The 22,580-nt window shown below is 48.9% G+C and overlaps 1 protein-coding gene across 6 annotated transcripts in view; it reads left to right on the plus strand.

Annotated features, from left to right (window-relative positions):
- Window positions 1-22,580, plus strand: part of MICAL2 (microtubule associated monooxygenase, calponin and LIM domain containing 2) — a 215,296-nt gene that overhangs the window by 73,153 nt on the left and 119,563 nt on the right. For all 6 annotated transcript variants that reach the window (XM_081263018.1, XM_081263017.1, XM_081263014.1 and 3 more), the window contains 6 exons: window positions 6,887-7,094; window positions 9,395-9,511; window positions 10,949-11,050; window positions 13,807-13,962; window positions 16,857-16,957; window positions 21,367-21,624. In XM_081263018.1, coding sequence (XP_081119144.1) covers window positions 6,887-7,094; window positions 9,395-9,511; window positions 10,949-11,050; window positions 13,807-13,962; window positions 16,857-16,957; window positions 21,367-21,624 — 942 coding nt within the window. The remainder of the gene's footprint in view (window positions 1-6,886; window positions 7,095-9,394; window positions 9,512-10,948; window positions 11,051-13,806; window positions 13,963-16,856; window positions 16,958-21,366; window positions 21,625-22,580) is intronic.

A 22,580-nucleotide genomic window follows, 5' to 3' on the forward strand; every position in this document is an offset into this window, starting at 1 on the left:
GAGCCTGGAAGGCCCAAGGTTGGAATGGAGGCAGGGAGGCCAAGAGGGAGCACTAACAGCAGGTGGGGCAGGGATGTCGTGACCTAGTAAGCTGGCAGTATGGAGGAACTGAAAACTGACTGGATTCTGGGTCTGTTCTGCAGGGAGAGTCAAAAGGATTTACTGGAGGGTGACTATAATGTGAAAGAGGAGAGAACTGGATTTTTAATCTAAACAGCTAGAAAAGTAGATATGCATTTACCAGGACACTGAGAGTGGGGGAGGCAGAGGGAGGGGTGGGTGCGAGAGCTTGACTGTAGATCTGCTACTGTGAGATGCTTATTAGACCAGCTGGAATGTAGGGTTATGGGATGCTGGTGTCCAGGGGAGCTTCAGGGTCAGGCGTGATTTTAAGCATCACCAGCATATAAGTGGTATGTAAAGCCATCTAAGTAGATGGTGTCAAGGTCAAGAAAAAAAAAGAGGAACAAGATTGAACCCTAGTGTTCCCCAGTGTAGAGTCAGGAGGATGAGGGAGGTAGTGGTTGCCTGAGCACCCCTGAAGAGTCAAGAACATGGTCCTGCTGTTTCAAACACTGCTGTCATCCAGGCACAGTGGCGTGCCCCTGTAACCCCAGCCACTCAGTAGGCTGAAACAGAAGGATTGCAAGTTTGAGGCCAGCCTCAGTGACTTAGCAAGACCCTGCCTCAAAATGGAAAATCAAAAGGGCTGGGGGTGTGATTCAGAGGTTGAGCGCCCCTGGAAAATGAGAAAACTGAAGTGCTGGAAGATTTAGTGATTTGACCATGGTATTAGATATATGAGATAAACAGGCAATAAGCAGTAGCTCCATTTTTATTTATTATTTACTCATTTATTTTGCTATCATCAATACTATCATTACTTTTGCTCTTCTCAATAGGGATACACAAGCTTCAGCCAAGTTGGGATTGAGTTGGCGCTCTGAGATCTCTTTGCTGGCAGGGGCTGGGCTGGGACAGTGCTCACACCCTGCCTGGGAATGCAGACTTTAATTGGGACATGCTGTGAGGTGCAAACAGCACCCAGAGACAGTACAGGCCTTGAGGACTGTGCTCAGAACTTCCAGACCAGGCATCCAGTATGAGCATGCTCATGAGGCCGAGGGACAGAATGTTTGCAAATGAAATTGTCCCCACATTTAGACCCTGTGGTCCCAATTTGCAGTTGCTCATAAGAGGCAGAGAGTACCAGCTCAGGCTAGAAGGGAGGGATGAAGTGGAATGAAATATTTCTCAAAGAAATTAGAGGTTTTTTCCTTGAGAGGAAGCATGGAGCATAAGATATCTTTTTCCATTTCCTGTCTATAAACTTCTGAGGTTAGGAAGTGTGTGTAACCATTACTCAGGAACAACTGGATGTGATCAAGATACAGGTCAGGGTGGGGACCTGGGCAGGGTCATATCCATCGATGAGATTTAGCTCCCTGTGCACAGAAGTTCATGAAGATCCCTGCCTAGCCAGCCCCCTCTCAGAGACTCCTCTTGGGTCAAAGTCTTAGTTGGCCATATCTCTCTGAGTCCCCCTTAGCACTGTCCTGCAGGGTAAGGCTGTTCTACCAGGCCCCACCATAAGCCTCCTACTCTGGAGGTATGTGGGTTGCAACTTGGATTTGAGAGCTCTCTACCCTACAGTTCTGAGCAAGCTGTTTTGCTCATGGTAACCCAGTAACAGTCAGGGGCTTCCTGCCTGGGTTTAGGAAAGTAGCTCAACCTGAGAACCAGGGAGGTTGCAGAGCCATTCAGGGAGTTCAGTGGCATGGTCCTGGCACCAGAGCACTTCCCCAGGGAGCCGGCCTGTGGGTTAGCATGCCAGGAAGGCTGCTGCTACCAGGGAGACAGCACCATGCCTGACACCCCAATGCACAGCTCGCTGCCAGGCCACAACTCAACACGAAAGATTTGCATGATCTGAGCCCAACTCAGCTGCAGTGGCACCTGCCAGTGTGGCTTCTCAGAGCTTGCATAAGCTCAAGCTCCATCCGGCCAGTGAACTTCCACCTTGGGGAAGCTCAGGAAGCTCAGCCCAGGCACAACTCTGTCTTTCCGTGCAGAGGCCCTGTGAACTCAGTCTGAACTCTGGCTCCATTCAGAAGGCCACCATGTGCTTCAAGGAGGGAAAAAGTGAAATCCCCTCACTTCATCCTCACTACCTCCTGTAAGCCCAGGCTTTACTCTTAGATAAGCTGTTAATGCAGCGTAGATGTCCTAATCACTCCTTTCAGATGAGGGGCAGGGCAGAGCAAAGTGAGATGGTGAATGACAAGCCCCATCTGCAGGCCACCTCTGCTTGCTGGCTTCCTGCACACCACCTCTCTGTAGATCTGCACACAGTGCCCAAGGAGAGCAGAGGCAGAATCCAGAAGCAGAAATGCAGGCTGCAAACTAAAGAGCCCTGACCACTCTTTGGGATTGAATGTGTTATACATTCAGGCCTGACCCCTGTACACCCACTCACTCATGGGTTGGGAAGAGGGGCAGTTGGAAGGTGTGCCAGGTCACCAGGAAGTAATTTGTGTTTGCCAGGCCCCTCTGAAGTGGAGCAAGAGTCCTGTGTGAGCTGTGGCCTCTGCAGCCCTTGTGACCTAACTAGGCGAGATGCCCATCATCTCCATCCCACCCCTTGATAAATAAAGAGCTGCTGTTTGTCTCGCCTCTTCACTAACATGGAGGCCTAAACTCTGCTGAGCTTATCTATACAATGGATTTCCTGCTGGTGTTGGATCCTCCCCTAGCCCCAGTGAGTAATAATTTATATCGCCTGAGCACACAGACATGCTGACGTCCATGATGCTGGTGGCCTTGGCAGACCCCAATTCCCTCAGTCTGGGTGGGGATCTACAGACATTAACCCCAGCTGAGCTGACCCACACAGAATATCCCAGTTAGTGAGAGGGAGCAAGAATGGAGAGTCCTGAGAGGTTCTGCAAAGTGCAGGCACCCACCAGCCATGCATTGAGGCCTCCTGTGCACCAGGCTGGGTGCTGGGTGTTCAGAAATGCAGACACACAGAGTGGAGGACCATTCCAACCCGCTCCAGATCAGACTTGGGTAATTCCGACCCAGAGCTTAGTTCTGGGGCAGCAGTCAGAACAGAGCTGGCGGAGTGTTGAGGAGGGGTAGATAGTAGAGGGTACTTGAGGAAAGCATCAGTTCTGAGTTAATGAAAAGCTTTCCTTTCCTGGAAGTTGGTCCTCAGCACTGATAGCCTGGAGGTGTCGGGAAAGGGAAGTGCACTTTGGGTTGAGTTAGCACCACCCTGTGCCTCTGTAGTCAGTTTGGGCCGTCAGCCCGGGTACTCCAAGGAGGCCCTCTTCTCGGCTGCTCCTCTGCCCAGGCATGCGGGTATTCAGCCTCTTGTCAGAATACCAAGGCCCTGTGCTGGTCATAGCAAGCATGTTTGAAGGGAAACTGGCCTGGCTCCTGCCAACAACCCCTCTTCCTGACCTTGATAACATCTGGGTGGAATTTTTTTTTCCCTTTATATAGTTAGGCCCATTGGTATTTGCTTTGACTTTGGATCACGGTATGATTGGCATCTCTGAAATTTCAGGCCCAAAATGTGTGCTGGAGCCTAGAACTGTGGGAAAGCTGGACTTTTGCTAATGGGATTTCGGGTGTGTCCAGGTGGAGCAGAAACAGTGCACTAGTAACTGTTTGCACACAAAATGCAGAGAGCAGCCCCAGCTGGCGGGGAGGGGTCTTCTGCCAGGGGGCAGTGATGGGTCAGGCCTGGTGGGAGGAAGCCTGCGGTGGAGTTGGAGAAGGCCTCCTCCCCTTCCTGACCTTCCTCACCCCACATCCTTCATCACCCTCCCTCCACGTTCCTGGCCCTGGAGTGACCAAACTTGCAAACAGGAAAAGATGTACTAACTGCAAAGAAATGCAATGGGTCCAGACTTAACCCCAAAGCAAACCTCACAAGTGTGGGGTTTGGAGCATGCTTTAAAATGACCGTCATTGTCTGGCTATGTGCAGCGAGGAGCTGCCTGGGGTGTGAGATCAGGATGGAGCTGGGCTTGGGGAGTGGGTCCTCTCCAGGTGCCTCCAACTGGAGAAGAAGCCTGTGCCCCACACACCGGCTCACTCCCTGACTTCTCTGGGGTCTCTGGGGTGAGTCCTATCTCATCAGGTGACTTCATTTCCCCTAGTTGGGTGTTCACAACTCTCTGGAAGGTTCCAACCAGTCAACCACACTGATTGTGGTGTGGGAGCTTCTGACATGCTTGATTTCACTTTCCCTTTGGGACCTTGGCGGCCCAGCTGAGTGATAGCTGGAGAGTGGAGGATTGTGTTTTTTTTTTTTTTTGTTTTTTGTTTTTTAAGATAAGGTTTGTTCCTAAGCAGGAGGAAGTTTCCAGATGCCTCTGTGAAACTCCGAAGGCGTGAGGGTGGGTACGGGCCTTGCAGTTGCCCTTCTGGGCAGCCTCCAGCGCCAAGACCCCTTGCTCAGGAAGTGTCCCACGTTCCTCTGGTTTAGACACCTCTGGTGTACCAAAAAACCTGGTTTGGATGGAAGGACTTTAGCCCCATACAACTCTCCAGGTGGTCACATATCTTCCCTTCTGTCCTAACAGGCTTCTTCCTTGGAGAAGACCTCATCATATTAACACACAATGTCTTTCGAGGACCTAGTGTGGGATTTGCACAGAGCCCTATTTGCCATCTTTGCCCATGTGGCCCCCATCCCCACAGGACCAAGGCCATACTCCTTCCCTAGGGATTTAAATCTTCAGCGTCTGGCTCCAGACTAACTCTCCTCTTTTTTTTTTTTTTTAATCTCCTTTCCTTCTCTCCTCCCACCCTGAACTTCTCTTTCTCTTAGAACAGTCTGTCCCTTGGCTGAAATGTTCCTATAATTATTATTCCTGGCAAGCTGGAAGCAGGACAGCATATGGGCTCTGGAATGAGACCACCCGGGTTCGAATCCTGGTGCTATTCCTTTCAATCTGTGAAACCCTGGACCAGTCACCTAGCTGTGTTGTGCCTTGTTTTCCCCATCTGTGAAATGGGCATAGTAATAGTTCCTTCCTGTGAGCAATAACAGGTCCTTAGAGTTGTCATGAGGATGAAAGCTCAGGCACTTGAAATATCTGACACGTAGTAAGAATTCGACATATGGAGGCTGCAATGATTAATAAAAACTCTTAAACAGCCTTCTCTGTGAAGTTATTTCCAAAAAAACTAGGCAGGATGAGCTTTTCCCTTTCTGGGCTCCCGAACTAACCCCATGAGGTTCCAGTTATTTATTTCCAAGTCTGAATTTACCTCTGGCCTGAGATTTCCTAGAATACAGGGACTAGATTTCATCAATAGCAACATTTACATCAGTGTGTGCCGGGCTCTCTACCGTAGGCTTTTTTCTCATGCAATTTTTTATCAAGACATAAACATTCACCCAATTAAACTATACAAGCCAGTAGTTTTCTTATATTCACAAAGTTGTGCAGACATTTTAAGAAGAAGCTCTGCATCCAGTAGCAGTCAGCCCTGGCAACCACAGATCTGCTCTCTGTCTCTGTGGATTTGCCTATTCTGGATATTTTGTATAAGTAGAAATATATAGTACACACCCATTTGCCTCAATTTTTTTTTACTTAAGCCCAGTGTTTTGAGATTCATTATGCATTCAAACCTATTCCTTTTTAAAGCTGAATAATATTCTATTGTAAGGACACATCACATTTTGTAAATTCATCAACTAATGGACATTTGTTCCACTTTGGGGCTCTTGTGACTAATGCTGCCATGAACATCCATGCTCTGGTTTTTGTGTGGACATGTGTTTTCATTTCTCTTGCGTACATACATAGGGGTTGAATTGCCGGCCCACATGGTCACCCTAAATTTGACTATTCACATCGGCATTTGCATTCCTTTCAGTGATGAATGAGGATTCAAATTTCTCCATTTCCTCACAAATACTTTATTCTCTTTTTTTATTATCACCATCTTAGTATGGAGTATGAAGTGACATCTCATTGTGGCTTTGGTTCACATTCCCCTGGTGGCTAATGGTATTGGGCATCTTTTCATGTACTTACCAACCATTTGTACGTGTTCTTTGGAGAAATGTCTATCCAAATTCTTTGTTTCCTCTTTAATTAGGCTGTTTGTATTTTTGTTGTTGAATTGTAAAAATTCTTTGCATATTTTGGATACAAGTCTCTCATCAGATATATATAATTGACACATAGTTTCTCTCACCTGGAGGGATGTCTTTTCCTTTTTTTGACAGTATCCTTAGAAGCACCAAAGTTTTAAATTTTGACAAAGTTTTAAATTTTGACAAAGTATCAATTTTTTCTTCTGTTGCTTGTGCCCTTGGTGTTATATCAAATAAACTATTGCTTAATTCAAGATCACAAAGATGTACTTTATACTTTTAAAAAGTTATCTTTTTTATAGTGAAAAATTGGGCTCCATTTGTGTACAGTAAATCAAAGAGCATTCTGCTGTCATGTATAACTGATTAGAACAAATTGAAAAAATAAAATAAAATAAAGTTATCTTGACGATAACCCCGAAAAGAAAAATGACTCTTTGCAGACCCACTTTACAGATAAGGAAACCCAAGGGCCAAATGCCAGATCTGGGATTTGAACTTGGTTTCAGTTTCACTCTAAATCTCATGCACATCTTGCTGTGCCTTCTCCCCAAGTCTCTGTACCTCTGCGTCCCCACAGGGCTTGTGCAATGACTGGTGCACTGTCGGCCCACAGGTCATGTGCACTGGATGGAGGAATGGTAGGCCCTGGCCGGTGTGCACGTGCCTCGCAGGCTGGCTTAGGTGGGTTGGGGCTTGCTCCTCAGTTACACCACTGACGAGATGCAAGAAGTCACCCCGCATCTCTCCTCTACTCTGCAGTGTCTCATCGTTGGGGGAGGACCATGTGGTTTGCGCACTGCCATCGAGCTGGCCTACCTGGGAGCCAAAGTGGTCGTGGTGGAGAAGAGGGACACCTTCTCCCGGAACAATGTGCTGCACCTCTGGCCTTTCACCATCCACGACCTAAGGGGCCTGGGAGCCAAGAAGTTCTATGGGAAGTTCTGCGCCGGCTCCATTGACCACATCAGTGAGTAGAGACTGTGGGTGGTGCTCCAGGAAGGTCAAGATCCTCCCTGGGTTTGTCTCTGCATCTAGAAGGCCCAGATAGTTCCCTCTGGGAAATCACTGGAGGATCCATGCTTCCAACTGGTGTATTTGGTGAAGGCCTGCTTTGGACCCTAACACTATGCTGGCACATAGTAGGTACTCAGGAAACGCTTTGCGTCCAGCATGTACAGTGAGAAAGAGGCAGCCACGGTCCCCAGATTTGGGACTCCAGAGCTGCCTTCCCTGACCCAGGGCTTTCTGTGGGGATGGGTGTGGGGAAGGGGAGCAGAGTTCGGGTGAGAATGACGAGAGGGAAATATCCACCACGCAGGGCGTGATTTGTTTGGACACAGGAGAGTTCGCCAGCAGTGGCCTCAGAGTTTATTCCCTCTTTGAGATGTGAAAATTCCGAGAGTCCAGTGGAAAGAAATTTGGATTTGCCCAGAAAGCTGCAGCGTCAGCGGTCAGGATGTTCTGCCCCACCCTTGGAAGAATGTGTGGTGTTCATTACCCATGTAGAGCAAGGACATTGAACACCACTTCTTATCAGGCCCTCCTGGGAAGCAGCACAGCCCAGCAGGCTTGGTGGGCCCGGGGCTGTGGCCTGGGCTTCCCAGCAGGGAGCCCCTCCTGCCCTCACCCACAGGCTCCATCTCACCCCTAGACCTTGGAAAGAAGTGCCAGAAAGGCTCTGGGAATGAGAGTGAAACATTCAGAACCATTATTGTGGAGGGGAGCTCTGGTCCCTGTGAAGACTGGCAGGGGAAATTTATTGAGCATCTACTGTGTGCTGGAACCAGAGAGACCAGGAACCTTGGCCCTGTGAGGAGAGGCCAGGCCTCCCCTGAAGGAGTTTTGTGGCCAGAGGTGGCTGGGGCTTTTCCTAGCCCACCGACTGGCTTCTGTTCGGACCATCCCTGCCCCAGCTGAATCCTGTGCTTGGCCTTGCTCAGCAGTTCTTGGCAGGTCCTGTGTTAGCAACCTCCTCCACTTCCCACTGAGGTGGTTCCCACCCTCACCCCAGCCTCTTGCTCTTAGCAGATGGTCCCTCTCCTGCACTCTGGGGAAGAGCGGCCACTGATGCCACACCCTGCTCTAGCCCCTGTGCCTCCTCCTGCCTGCTCACCTGTTCCTTGCTTGCACCTACAGTCGAGAGGTAGACCTGGACATCTCCTCTCAGACCACAACCCTGCCTTGGCTCCCTCCCCTCCTTTTACCTGCTCCTCCCACAGGCCTTCCTGCTCCTCATGTCTCACTGACCCTCCAGGCCTCTGTGTGTGCCCCAGGACCATCTTTACCTCAGAATGTCCATTCTGGAAAGAGGTGGGCTCTTGCACCATTCATTCCCACCTTCCCCCATGACAGCCCGATCTCTCCCCACCACCCAAGTCGGCAGAAGCCTCCTGCCCCCAACTTCCCTGACCTCCTGTTAGATTTGATATTCTTGGTTCCACCTCTCTTAGCTTCCAGGACCCCAGCTCAGGCCCTGTTCTCCACCACCACCACCCACAACCACGGTGCCCGGCTCCATTCTTCTTACCTGTATTTCCTCCATTAGAGGGTGTGTCCCACCTCCCATGCCTAGCCTGGCACCTGACACGTTGTAGATGCTCAACAAATATTAAATGAGCTAAACCTGTGAAATACAGAGAGGCCCGTGGAGAGTTTAGAACTGCTCACTCTGTGGAAAAATACCTGGAGGGATGCCCATCTGTACAGAATGGCGGGAGTCAAAATAGGGAAATGAGGTTCTACTCATTGGGAGAATTTTGAGAGTAAACAGGAAGTGGAGAACCTGACCCTTACTTACCCTTGGAGGGCAAAGAGCTTGGGCACAGCCTCCCCACAATGAGCCACTGGATCACTGTCCTCCCTTGTTGCTCTTCGCTTCTCTGTGGGCTCCTCTTTCCATCTTTACCTTACCAAGCCCAGAGCCCAGCTCAGGAAGGAGGCAGGAGAGACGAAGCCCCCCTCCCTAGGGCGTCATCCAACGCTAGAGCAGGAACTTTGAATCAGACAGATCCAGGCCCAACTTCTAGTTCTGCTCCTGTGTGACCTCAAGCAAGTCACTTAACCTTAGTTTCTCATAGATAAAAATGAGAATAATGATGGTACTAAAGGGCTGCTATAAAACACAGAGTGTCTGTCGCCAAAATCAGTGCTCAGGGATGATCATGGTTGGTGTATTGCCACACCGTAATCCCTGAGCAGTGATTGTGCGGTGTTCTGCATACAGGAGGTGCTAATGATGGTTCTTCTCCGCCTCTGTCTTCCTAACAGGTATTCGTCAACTGCAGCTCATCCTATTCAAGGTGGCCCTGATGTTGGGAGTTGAAATCCATGTGAACGTGGAGTTCGTGAAGGTTCTGGAGCCTCCTGAAGATCAGGAAAATCAAAGTACAGTGTAGTTTTCCTTTTCTGTCTCCAAGTCAGATATTGCAAACCAGAAGCTACACTTGCAGCTGTCAGAGGGTGCTTCTGTGAGAGTTATTTTTATTGAGAGCTGTCTGGCACACTTCCAGCCAAGGATAGTTTACCTTTTTTGACCATTGCTATTGCTCCTACCCTCCAGGGAGGAGGAGGGTAGGATTATTATTAAGCCATCAAACCTATAATTTGGTGGCCTTGTCCTTAGGAGATGCTATTTTGACAAATTAAGTCCAGTCAATAGCAAGAAAGAAGACATAGATTTGGTGGTTGGTGAAGTTCATTCACATGCACTCCAAGTTATGCATGAGAGTTCACACGTAGGTGTGTGGATGCACCTGTTGGACCCACAAGGTATTTCAAAATCTAGTACAGAAAGTGAGGCTTCTAGAATAACTATGAGATAAAGGTTCAATGTATTTTTCAGTCAATTTTTTTAGTTATACATGGACACAGCACCTTTTTTTTAAATTTACTTTTATGTGGTGCTAAGGATTGAACCCAGTGCTTCACACATTCTACTGCTCAGCCATACTCCAGCCGCCATCAATAATATTTTTAATCATATTGAGTTTTAACTTATAAGCCATTAAATTCACCCATATAGATATACCCTATTTAGTAACATTTCTCTTGCTTCTTTTAGTATGCTTATTTAAGTTCAGATCCCTTAGACTCACTGAGGTCAGAGAGGTTGTTCATGAAGCCTCTGCATCTTTCTTACTGTCAACATCTTCTACTGCCCAGGAGGGGCTAAGAGTTCTGAGCCAGGTACTGTTGGAAACCTCCAGTTTCCTGCTTGGGGTATACCTCGTTTCTCCTTCCCTCTGCCCAACATTTGTGAGAATTTAAGGGAGCCCTTTGTTGGCTTTTCTAGCGGGACACTATTTATTACCTGGCACTCAGGGACGTGTGCTCCTGACCGGCATCTCTATTAGACACACAGGCTGTCCCTGAAAATGTTTTTTTTTTCCAAGGCAGCGAACTCCACAACAGAACATTTTGAGCATGAAGTAGAAATACAAATTGTTTTTGTTCTCATTCTTTTGGGTCCGTTTAGCATTAAGAAGGTACTGAGTAATGTGGGGGAATGTGAAGAGAACACAGCAGAATCTAGTGAGAAAAATACTGTGCACGGGGGACTAGTTTGGGAATCGTTTGGGATAAATTTCCAGTGAAGGCCAGTGAAACTAGGCATGGAGCTGCGTTGCTGGTTTACTTTGTCCCGGGCTGCACCGACACTAAAGCCAGCAGATGCCAAGTAGAACGTGACTGTGGGCTGCCTTGTCCCTTCCCCTGAAGGCTCTGCCTGGGCAGCATTGTCCATTTCTCATGGCCAACACACAGAGCTGTCACCACCTTCCTCCCACTGCTCCTTGTCACTCATCTCCCCTTTGTGTCCTGCAGAAATTGGCTGGCGGGCAGAATTCCTGCCTGCAGACCACGCCCTGTCGGAGTTCGAGTTTGACGTCATCATTGGTGCTGATGGCCGCAGGAACACCCTGGAAGGTGAGGGCTCTTCCTCTTGGGATGGGGGTGGGGAGAGTGGGAGGGATTGGAGACAGTGGGTGAGATGGCAGGTGCCAAAGCTGGGGGAGCTTCTCAGAGGGCAGGTGTCCCATCCTGCCTGAGGTAGGTGGGCAGGGCTCCAAGAGGCCTGGAGTGAGAGGGCAACCATTTCATGCTCTCTGGACCTTGGTTTTCCCAGCTCTAAACTGAAAGTAGCAGAACCCATTCAGAGCACTGTGCTGAGGATTGGAGACTCACCTATTCGGCGATTCCCAGACTCACTGATATGTAAAAATGCTTTATAAAGGTTAAGTGCTGTGGGAAAAATCAACTTGCATTTATTGAGCACCTCCTGATGTGCAAGCCAGGGTGCCGAGCACTTTAATAAGTACTTCATCTGGGACAAACACTTCATGCGGTTAATGGTGTTTGTTCACATTCAAGTGCTCTGCTAACAGAAGGAGGTAGAGAAAGAGTCTCTCCCAGCTCTTTCCACAACGCTTAAGCACACCCACTGCTGGGCAGTTAGATAAGTTCTGCCAAACTGTCACCGTACAAAACCGTGCTTCACTGGGTCCTAGAGTTGGATGCACAGTGTGCTTTCCTGGGGTGAGATCCAGTTTGGGTGAGAGAGAAACCCTAATAGTAGGAGATGCAGCAGTCACGAACATCCCAGACCCCGAATCAATTAGGCTTCTGGGTGTCCTGATTTATAGTAGCAGTACTGATTGAAAACCACAAGTCATAATGAATACGGCCCCCAAATGGCATCTCTTAGACTAGGGACAACACTGCTTTTTGAGCTTGCCCCCCTTGAGGGCCACAAGTTGCCAGTGTCTGACGGGGAAGGCACCCCCTGAGCACAGGACACGTGCCCTGAAAGAGCTGACAGAAATTTCAGGATGTCTAGTCCTTCTGGTTCAGGCCCTTCCCTGGGTGTTCTTGACCACCACCGCCACCTTCTGATGTCACTTCTGTTCCCTCACAGTCACTACCCAGTATCTGACAGGACAACTTAGGCAATTCTAGCTCCCAATCTGGATGTGGTACTCTGGATTTCCTATGTTGTTTTGGTGAATAACCATTCCTGTAACTTTGACAAAGGTCTAATGAGGAACAACTTGAAGGAGAGGTTCCAAGTAGAAACCCAAGGTTTCGGTCAGAGGAATTTTGGGCAGAGGGTTGGGCACCAGCATGAGGCCGGAGTACCTGGTGAGAGGATGTGCAGGGAATTCCCAAGGTGATGCTGGGGCAGGTCTGTGTCTGTGTGACTAGGGTCTTAGCCTGTTTTCTGGTGCTATTATAGAATATATGAGTCTGGGAAATTTATTAAACATAGAGGTTTATTTAGCTCATGATTCTGGAAGCTGAAAGACCAAGAGCCTGGCACCAGAGTCTGGCAAGGGCTCTCGTGCCACATCCTAACATGACAGGGGGCATCCCATGACAAGACAGAACCAGCTGACCGAGAGAGCTCCCAGGATGGCCTGTCAACGCACGAATTCATGCACGAATGAATCCAATCTTGAGGGCAGAGCCTTTTGACACAATCGCTTCCCTAAGGCCCCTCTCCAGCGACCGTGACATATAAATGGGGGGATTCAGCTTCTAACACAGGAATGCAGGGGACACATTCAAACCATAGCTACTGGGCCCTGGAATCAAGCAGCTGAGCAGCATGTCTGGGGTGGGAATGGGAGGATTCAGGACTACAGGAAAACTAGATGGAAAAGGAAGAGGAGGAGAAGGTTCCACTGAGCTGTGACCACCTGCTGTGATCCTGCATCACGGCCTTTCAACACAAGTTTTCATATAAACCATTGAAAACCAAGACCCCTAAGGATGTAGTCCTATGTAGTCCTACACAGTCAATGTAATATACATTTCAAGAGAGCTACAAGAGTGAATGTTGAACGGCCTCTGCCTAAAGAAATAATGAAGGTTTGAGGAGATGAGCTAATTACCCTGATTTGATTATTGCTTATTACATACATGTATCAAGTATCACATCGTACGCCATAAGCCTGAACAATGATCTTATGTCAATTTAAACAAAAAATAAAAATTTAAGAAGAGCCATAAGGAATTAGAGTACTAAATTAATTTGTGTTCATAATATATTTATTGGATGTGTACTAAGTGCCTGTCACTGGGAATTAGTATATTAGTTTCCCACAGCTGCTCTAAGGAAGTACCACAAACTGAGTGCTATTGTGGTGTAGTTCTGGAGGCTGGAAGTCCACAACCAAGTTGCCCTCAGGGTTAATTCCTTTTGAGGGATGTGGGAAGAATGGGTCCCCTGCCCCTCTCCTGGCTGCTGGTGTTTGCTGCAGTCTTGGTATCCCTTGGGTTATGATCTTTATCTTCACAGGATGGTCTGTCTCCCCCTGGGCACATGTGTGTCCTTCTTTCCCCTATGAGAACGTCAATCATATTGGAGTAGGGGGCTCCTCTGTAGAAGGGTGAGCTCTGGGACTAGTTACCTGCTGGAGAAGATCACTTGGGCCTTTGCCAAGCCTAACTAATCAGGGTGTTGGTTTAGGGAAGGACAGAGTCCCACTGACTTTGCAAGACTCTCATGACATGTTGTTTCCTCTTGGGAGCAAACCTGCCATTTCTGCGGGCTCCTGTCCTCCAGAGGCCTAGAGGCCTGGTTTCGCTGGCCCGTGGGCACTGAGGAGGACTTTCTCCATGATGGTTTTCAGTGTTCGTGCCCAACCCAGAAGACTGACTCCACTGTCTCCTTCCTCTCCCAGGGTTCAGGAGAAAGGAGTTCCGGGGGAAGCTGGCTATTGCCATCACTGCCAACTTCATAAACAGAAACAGCACAGCGGAGGCCAAGGTGGAAGAGATCAGCGGCGTGGCCTTCATCTTCAACCAGAAATTTTTTCAGGACCTGAAAGAAGAAACAGGTGAGACCTTCACCTCTGTCTCAACCAGCTCTTGTCCATATTTTCTAGGGTATCTAGAGGGGCCCGGTGGCTTCACAGGCTCCTGGGACTGGGAGACTCATACTGAGAGGGTGAAAGCAGAGATTTCTCCTTATGGTAATAAGTGGGCAGCGTTCCTTCAAGGGGTTCTTGATGGAGCATTCTGGATGTTTTACCTGAAAATGGATAACAAAGCACTAACTCTGTCGACATTTACCGAGTGCCTGCAGTGTGCCAGTGCTCAGTATTGTGGAGCAAGGTCAAAGTCGGCATGATCCTCCCCCACCCCGACATAGCTCCCTGACCATCAAGGATCCACATAAAGTGCCCTAATGCAAGATGGTCAGCGCTGCACCCGGGCCAGTGTGAGACTCAGGGGTGCTCTGGGAGCCAGGAACCTGCAGGTAGTACCTGAATAAGCACACATGCTGCACGCCAGCTGCCACACTCCAAGGGACATCCAGGGATGCCACTCCCGGGCAGCATTTGACATCCAGCCATGGGCCTGGAGAACAGAGGTGCTGATTCACTCACTTAGTGGCTGCTATGTGCCAGATACTGCTTTGGGGCCTGAGTTAGACCAATGAAGGAGACCAAATCCCTCCCTCCCCAGGACCTGTATTCGTGCTATGGAGGGAGATAATCAATAAACAGATAAAGTGACAGGTCAGGCAGCCGTAAGGATGGCGGAGAAAACAAAGTGAGGGGAAAGCAAGGGATGAACCACCTGTTCCCAATTAAATAAATTCCAGATTTTTTCTTTTTTTGGGGGGGTGGGGGGGTAAGTACTAGGGATTGAACCCAGGGATGCTTAGCCACTGAGCCACATCTTGCTTTTTTTTTTTAAGTTGACTAACAATGTGTATTTTCTGCTTTTTGACCCCCGGTACAGCACCTTCACTGCTTTTCTGCTTTTCTCACTCAGAGTCACATTTAAGATATCGCCCATATTTCTCATTCAATGTCACATTTTCAACATAGTCCTCCAGATGGTCAGTTTTGGGGGCAGTGGAACATCTCACCAAGGAGGTGTCACTGCTTTTAAGCCCCAGATTGGCAAACCATGGCTGGCCGCATTTTTTTTTTATATTGTCTTTGAGCAAAGAATGACTTTGTATTTTGAAAGTTGCTAAAGAAAAAAAATCACAAGTTTAATATTTTTTGATGCATGAAAATTACATGAAATTTAAGTTTTGATGTCTCTAAGTAAAAGTTGGTGACAACACAACCGTGCCTGTTCCATGAGTTCTTACAACAGGGACCGTATGGATCACACAGTCAAAAATGTTTACCATCGGGCCCTTTGAAAAATATTTGCTGACCTCTGATTTAAACCTTTCACGATTTACTGTTGCAGATAAGACTGTTTCTGTTGAATCTATCTTTAAACTTATTTTCCAGGAATGAGATTAATTTTGGAACCAGACTGCCTCTCGCTGTTCACAATGAAATGCATCCAGTGACCCTTTGAGTTTCCCCACCGTTGCATAACTTCATTGAGTTTTAATATTTCCTTCCAGCATTTGCATACTTTTGGGTTATTTAAAAATTCTCCAACACTTCCTTTCCCTCAAAGCCAAGAAAACAGATATTTAAACCACCAAGTAATAAATTCTGACGGGACATTGAATGTTTCAATGTGCTTCCTTTAAACTTTGCTGAGGTTGTCGCCTTGGGCCGTTGTTTCACAAAGTGCCCTCACACAGTGACAGCGACATTTCCTCTGGTTCTCTTGGGGGTCCTCTGCATTCATGGCTGTTCCCTACTCCTCTGTAGTAAAGGTCCCTGCAGTTGCCCAGCCCAACTCCCTTGTGTGGCATGCTGATGGGTCTCCAGGTGTCTGTTCCTTCCTCTACCTTCAAATAAACTAGTGCAGTGGTTCTCCTACTCAAATATGCATCAGAATCACCCCGACAGCTTGTTAAAACCCTGGGTGCTGGCCCCATCCCCAGAGTTTCTGATGCAGTAGGTCTTGGATAAGCTGCTGATAAGCTGTGTTTTTAGGGACCACACTTTGAGAACAACTAACTAAGCTCTCATTTCTCAATGTGGTTTTTGCAGAAACCCAAAGTGCAAAAAAAATATACACCAGGCCTCTAAATCTGAGTTGTTCCTACTGCCGCACCTGGGTTTTCACTTACAAGGAGGGAAATGGTAGGAGCATCCCTTAGTGTAGCCTGAGGAGAATTTCCACAGCTCTGGCCACATGGAGGGCGCAGTGGATAGTGCTCAGAGCCATACAGGCTCGGATTCAAATCATTGCTGTTTAGCTTCCATGGCCAGGTCCACCAGTTTCTGTAACATCTTACTCAGCTCCACCCTAGAAATACTGGCTCACAACCCCTGTGCATATTGTGAATTAAAACAACAACAATGTCCTTCTGTGATTATAAATGCTAGCTGTAAAACTCAGGTAACTTTGGGTTCTCTCTTATCTTCTCAGCCTTGTGTCTTAAACTCAGTCTTGCATGAAGATTCTGCAGATAAATAATGAGCCCTGCCATAAATTGATGTGAACATACTTTATATCCAGAGATACAAAAAAAATTGTGCTCTATATGTGTAATAAGGATTGTAATCCATTCCACTGTGTCGTGTATTTAAAAAAATAATAAAATCAATTAAAAAAAATACACCTGCACAGGGTAAAGGCCATCCTTGGTGGCCATGGCAAATTAAGGATGGGTGTCAGTAGAAACCAACCCTGAGATCTCTTAAGTCTAGGATATTGGACTTATAGCCTTAGAATGGTATGAAAATAAATTTTCTTGTTTACATAAAAAATAATAATGAGATCTGTAATGAGGCAAAACACAGTTCCTGGCACTCAGCCGGCTTTGGGGAAGTAACCTGGGTCTGAACACTTCTCTTTTCAGGGATCGATCTTGAGAACATTGTTTACTACAAGGACAGCACCCACTATTTTGTCATGACTGCCAAGAAGCAGAGTCTGCTGGATAAAGGTGTCATCATTAATGTATGTACCTTAGCTCATTTCTCACCTGCCTTTCCCTTTATGACCTGGGCTGGCAGCACCAGCAGGTGTGGGAGAAGACACTCTCCTGCCAGGAACTGAGCACAGGGAGGAGACAGAAGGGGCCTCCCACTTTCCCCATTCCCCGCCCTTCTCATTGCATGAGTGCTCGGTAAAGGAGCCACGCCCAGGCCTGGAGAGAGGCTTCTGCAGAGCTGTGTGCTGGTGTTAGTGTGGATCAGCCAAGTCTTCACTGGAAGGTCACATGGAGACAGATGGGGGCTGATTGTCCTGGTAGAACACAGAGATGCTTTCACTTGAAAGTTTCATGCTGTGTCCCCTTGTTGTGGAATGGGGGAAAGCTCGCTATTTGCCACATACTAACTCATAATCAACTGTTCATTTTTTATTTTCTGAAACTCAGTCATCCTGTCTACAAAATAGGAATGATTTCTATCGGAAAGCGTTCTTGAGTGGAGTGTGTGTGTGTTTCAATGTATACATTCATTCATGTACACATACATACGCACACACGGAGCGCCTGGCATGTGATGGGTTTACAAATTCCCTCCATAACTTCTCAATCTTGTTTGGACACCCACTTTTTTGTCCTGCTGGCTTCCTGGCTTCTGCTTTGTGGCTTTGCATCTTCAAGTAACAAGGTTGGAGGGAAGAGGCATATGGAGTGGTGGGCCCTGGACTTGTAGCTCCTCTGGTCAGGTTTCAGCCCTCCCAGAGCCCCTGTTCTCACCTGCACCGCCACCACTGCATGCTCAAGATAAGCATCGTGCAGCCCCAGGTCAGCCTGCTCCCCGGTGCCGGCCTACAGCCCAAGCAGCATGGTGACTATTCATTGCTGCTTGTCAGAGAAGAATGTGCCTCTCTTCTCGCCAGCCTGTGCTGGCAGCTGGCCGGGTGGCATTTGTAACCCAGCCCTCCCCTGGGTCTCCTCCACATTGGCTCAGGTCTTTGCTGAGAGCCTGGGTTATGGATGGAGGCTGCAGATAGGGGCTGCCGGGTGAGGCTGGCTGAGCACACCCTCAGAGATGCAAGTGCTGGGCTTCAAAGCTGGTGTCTATTGCCCAGAGGTCATTCTAGGGAGGCAGCATAACCCCCTTCTGCTGCCCTACAGCTGGCCCTCCTGAGGTTGCCCCCTGAGTCTGGCACTGGCTGTCAGAAGCAGTGCAGGGCAGGGCCAGCGTGTGGGGTGCAGGTGCTGTAGGCACCTTTGCCGGAGTGTGACTGGGGTATTGCGTTTCACTGTCCGAGTGCCCCACACTCCTGGGATGCTAAGGTCACCTTCAGGTCATCCCAGGGCATTTGTCCAGGCAATGACACGTTGCTCAAGGTGGCTGGATTCCTTGGCAGTCATCGCAGCCCTTCCATGTTCCCATCTTGGGCTCTGTTTCATGGTGCAGGTCCCAGAGTATGATCTGCTGTGCTTACACGGTGGCTTTGGGGAGCTGGGAGTGGATCCCAGGCCTGTGATAACCTCACCAAGGCCTCTCCTCCCCCCGAGGACTCCTCAACCTCCTGAGATGGTGCCAAGGGCCTCAAGGGCCACGGCACAAACTCACATCTAGAAATCAGAGGCCATAGGCTGGACATGGGAGAACAGGACTCTGCTTGGGATTAGGAGCTCTGGCCTGAGTTTCCAGTGTCCGGCCAACTCTACAGCGTGTGTGTGGCCCACCTACCCAGCCGCTCACGTTGGCATTCTTCTCTTGCCTCCAGAGAAAGGACAAGTCCTCCTCATTATCCTCTCCCTATGTAGGTCAGCGTCGTCCTACAGGTGTCCCAGGTGCTGCATAAGTGTCTGTTGAATGACTGGCTGCCCTCTGGACAAGAGATCTCCCTTACCTGGGTCCCTGTCTATTCCAGCTGATCCCTGGGCTTTCCTTCATGGTTCTTAAAGGGAGAGTAAAATTTCTCCTCTAGAAACCCTGCCTCTCGGCTCCCAGCTGTGTTGAGCTTTCTCTTGCCCCAAGGAGTAGATCCATCCCAGAGCCTCCCCGGGCCCCTCTTCCCTGGCCCATGCCCACTCAGGCTGTGGTCACCACAGGCATTTCTCACTGCAGTGTGGCATGGGTCCCCATCTGGGCTGTCTCTGTGCTGCGCCCTGCCTCCTGTGAAGGGTTGGGTGGGCCTTGCCCGCCTTCTCTTCCATCCAGCTCAGCAATGGGGCAACTCTTCTTCCTATTGGATCCCTCACCCTTCACTCATTTTTGTGGCTTCCCTCCCCGACTGTCCCATCTCTCTAATTTAGCATCCAGTCTCCCTTCAGTCTTTCCTACAGGCCATGGAAAATCAGGCCCAAATGTGTCCTCCTGCCCCACTTTTACCGTATTTTAGAACAACCACCCAGGCCTGCCCACTTCATCTAAAATCCCGTTCTCTGCCCTTCTGCCCTGATTTTCCTATTGTCCTTGTTCTTACCTCCTCTTGAGGGTTCTGCCTCCAACTCCCTTGCCCAGGACTCCCCACAGCAGCACCAGGGGGGCTCTGATCCAGGTCCAAGCCCAGGTCTGCTCCCTCTGTCACGTGCCCACATTCCTGATTGGGGTCTGCACCAGGCAGTATCTTCACTGTAGTGTGGCACCACGTGTAGCTCATGGTCCCCCTGAGGGGGCCCGGGCATGTTCTGAGGGGAAGTGTGCGTGCGCCCCCTACGTGCCGTTCTCCTGATTCTCATCACCACTCCTTCCAGGGAGGCCAGTGAGCATGGGACCCAAGAATAGGTGTCAAAAATAAATAAATAAATAAAAACCCCAACTAACTGCAACTCCATCTCAACACCAGAACCGACAAAGGACTCTCGGACCAATGTTAGAAGCAATTTGGGAATGGTGGTATGAGTGTGGAAATATTAGAAGTTCAACAAGGTGTTTGAAATGATGGCTCTTCTGAAAACGGAAACAGGAGGTCACTGTGGGTGCAGGTGAGGCTGAGCCTCTTGGGACCTGCAAAAGCTTGTGCTGGCACCTTGGGCAGGTAGAGGTTGCATTTCACCACATGCCACTTTTCGGGTCCCCATGAATTACTGGGGACAGGCATTTTCATCCATTTCCATTCACTTCCCACATACCAGGCATGGGCCTGAGATTTCACGTACTTAGTCTCATTCAGTCTTCAGTGGCTCCGTGTGGTAGATTCCATTACTCCCATTTTAGAATGAGAAAACGGAGGCTCAGCACCAAGTTAAATGACTTTCCCAATATAGGTAATGAACACAGAGGTGAAATTTGACCCATTGCCCTTGCTGACTGCAAAGCCTGTGTCCATCCTATGGGCCACTTCTTCACCCTATGAGGCATATATGATTTTTTTTTCTTTTTCCTTTTTTTTTCCGGGGTGGGGGCGGGTACTCAGGATTGAACCCAGGGGCACTTAACCATTGACCATACCTCCAGACCTTTTTTATATTTTACTTAGAGAGAGGGTCTCACTGAGTTGCTTAGGGCCTCACTAAGTTGCTGAGGCTGGCTTTGAACTTGCAATCCTCCTGCCTCAGCCTCCCAAGCCACTGGTATTACAAGTGTGTTCCACCATGCCCCGCCATGTTTTTTGTGTCATCTTGGAACGTGGCCTTTTAGTTTGCCACCTGATGAGCAGAGTAGTCTCTGGGTCTGGTCTACACTGCTTTCTTCCTTCTCTGACGTCCTGTGGTGCACCACCAGGATGGTTGGACCTCCTTGTCCTCTAAGCTCACAGCGCTCCACCCCACGCAGGGAAGTAGAATAATGAACACCCTAAGAGCAAAGCCAAGCCATGAGCAGCCCTCAGCCTCTCAGGAAAGGAGTATCTGATTCTGGAAAGAAAGTTTGAGTGTTATGCCGAGCACCCCATCCCACCCCCCTGACTTTTTGACTTCTCAGTGCAACGTATCTGGATCACATTAGCTTAGCTGAGTCCATTATTAAATCACACTTACTGACTTGCTCCTTTGTCTTTTAATTGTGTTAGAAGTTATCGCAAGAACCAGTCATGAGGAATGTGTTTCTTATTTGCTGTAAGACCATTATCAAGTACACTGCTCATTACAACTCTCGGTGCTTGCTGTCAAAATTCCTACGTGAGACAGATCTTTTAGAATTTAGTGCCAGGAAAAAATGACCTCCCCCGAGGAATAGCTATGCTTCCTTCTTTCTGATAAGGAAAGCCCTGTAACATATCGCATTTCCCTTTTGCCTTGGATGCCAGGAAGCTCCAAGCCAAATTTGATGCTTAATCACAACCGTGTTAACCCTCACAGCTGGCTGATTGGCTTCCTCCCTATTCCCTCGATGCTGGTTGTCTATTTCTGTTTTGATTAGCTTCACTGTGTAGGCCCAGGCCAAGTCCTTTTGCCTAGAGAGGATGTGACTCCTACCCTGCAGAGGGGCAGGCTGCTGCACTGTTCTGGTCTTCCCTAGGACTACATCGACACAGAGATGCTGCTATGTGCCGAGAACGTGAACCAGGAAAACCTGCTCTCCTACGCCAGGGAAGCTGCAGACTTTGCCACCAATTACCAGCTGCCGTCCTTAGACTTTGCCATGAACCACTATGGGCAGCCCGATGTGGCCATGTTCGACTTCACCTCCATGTACGCATCCGAGAACGCAGCCCTGGTGCGTGAACGTCAGTCGCACCAGCTGCTGGTGGCCCTCGTGGGTGACAGCTTGCTCGAGGTAACGCTTGTGTGTGGAGCCCCTCATTCCTGCAAAGAGACAGATCCCTGCATTTAACTCCAGCTGGCAGCATCTGCTGTCACACAGCTCTGGGAAGGACAGGCTCAGCCAGTGTCAGGACTCTGCCAGGGCCACCTGGCCCCAGGCCTGCCCTTTCACTGAATCCCAAAGAACCCTCCTGCCTGCACGTGGGTGGGAGCACTTTCTCTCCCATCTCCAGATTTTTTTTTTTTTTTTTTTTTTTTTGGTACTGGGAGTTGAACCCAAGGGCACTTTAACCACAGAGCCACATCCCCAGCTGTTTTATATTTTATTTAGAGACAGGGTCTCACTAAGTTGCTTAGGGCCTCACTAAATTGCTGAGGCTGGCCTTGAACTCATGATCCTCCTGCCTCAGCCTCCCAAGCTGCTGGGATTAAAGGCATGTGCCACCACACCCAGCTAGGCTGACTTCTTTGTTGAAGTACAAAATTAGGCAGCCTGGTCTGGACCGTTGGGCTGTCCTCAGAGCATGTGTACCCTGAGCCAGGCAAAGACTCCTCACTCATGTGGGTGGCCCTTTGTGACCTTTCAATGTGGAGATCTTTTAGGGTGCAAGAGAAGCCTGGGAGCCCCAGTGTGGTTTCCCAGCCTTGACTTCCCTGATCAAACCTGCCAGTATCCGAATCCTTAGCTTGAGTGGATGTTTTCAGAAGGGATCAAATTTTATCTTCATGTAAGCACGGATCAAACCATGTGTATGTGTTGATCCCAGGTACAGAGTCAGAGTCCAAACCATGCTTTAGGTGCTATGACAAGTGCACTGGGCTCAGCTTGGTTGAAGTGGTCCTCACTCACCATTGTGCGTAGACACTCTCCTCGGCTCCTTATTTGAGCATCCAACACCCACCTTCCCAATGTCCCGCCCAGCCTTCCTTCCTGCCGTGCTCTGTGCTACACCCAAACCAGATGGGCTC

The sequence above is a fragment of the Spermophilus citellus genome (genome assembly GCF_964194105.1).
Source record: "Spermophilus citellus genome assembly, chromosome: 2".
In the NCBI taxonomy this organism is placed as follows: Eukaryota; Metazoa; Chordata; class Mammalia; order Rodentia; family Sciuridae; genus Spermophilus; species Spermophilus citellus.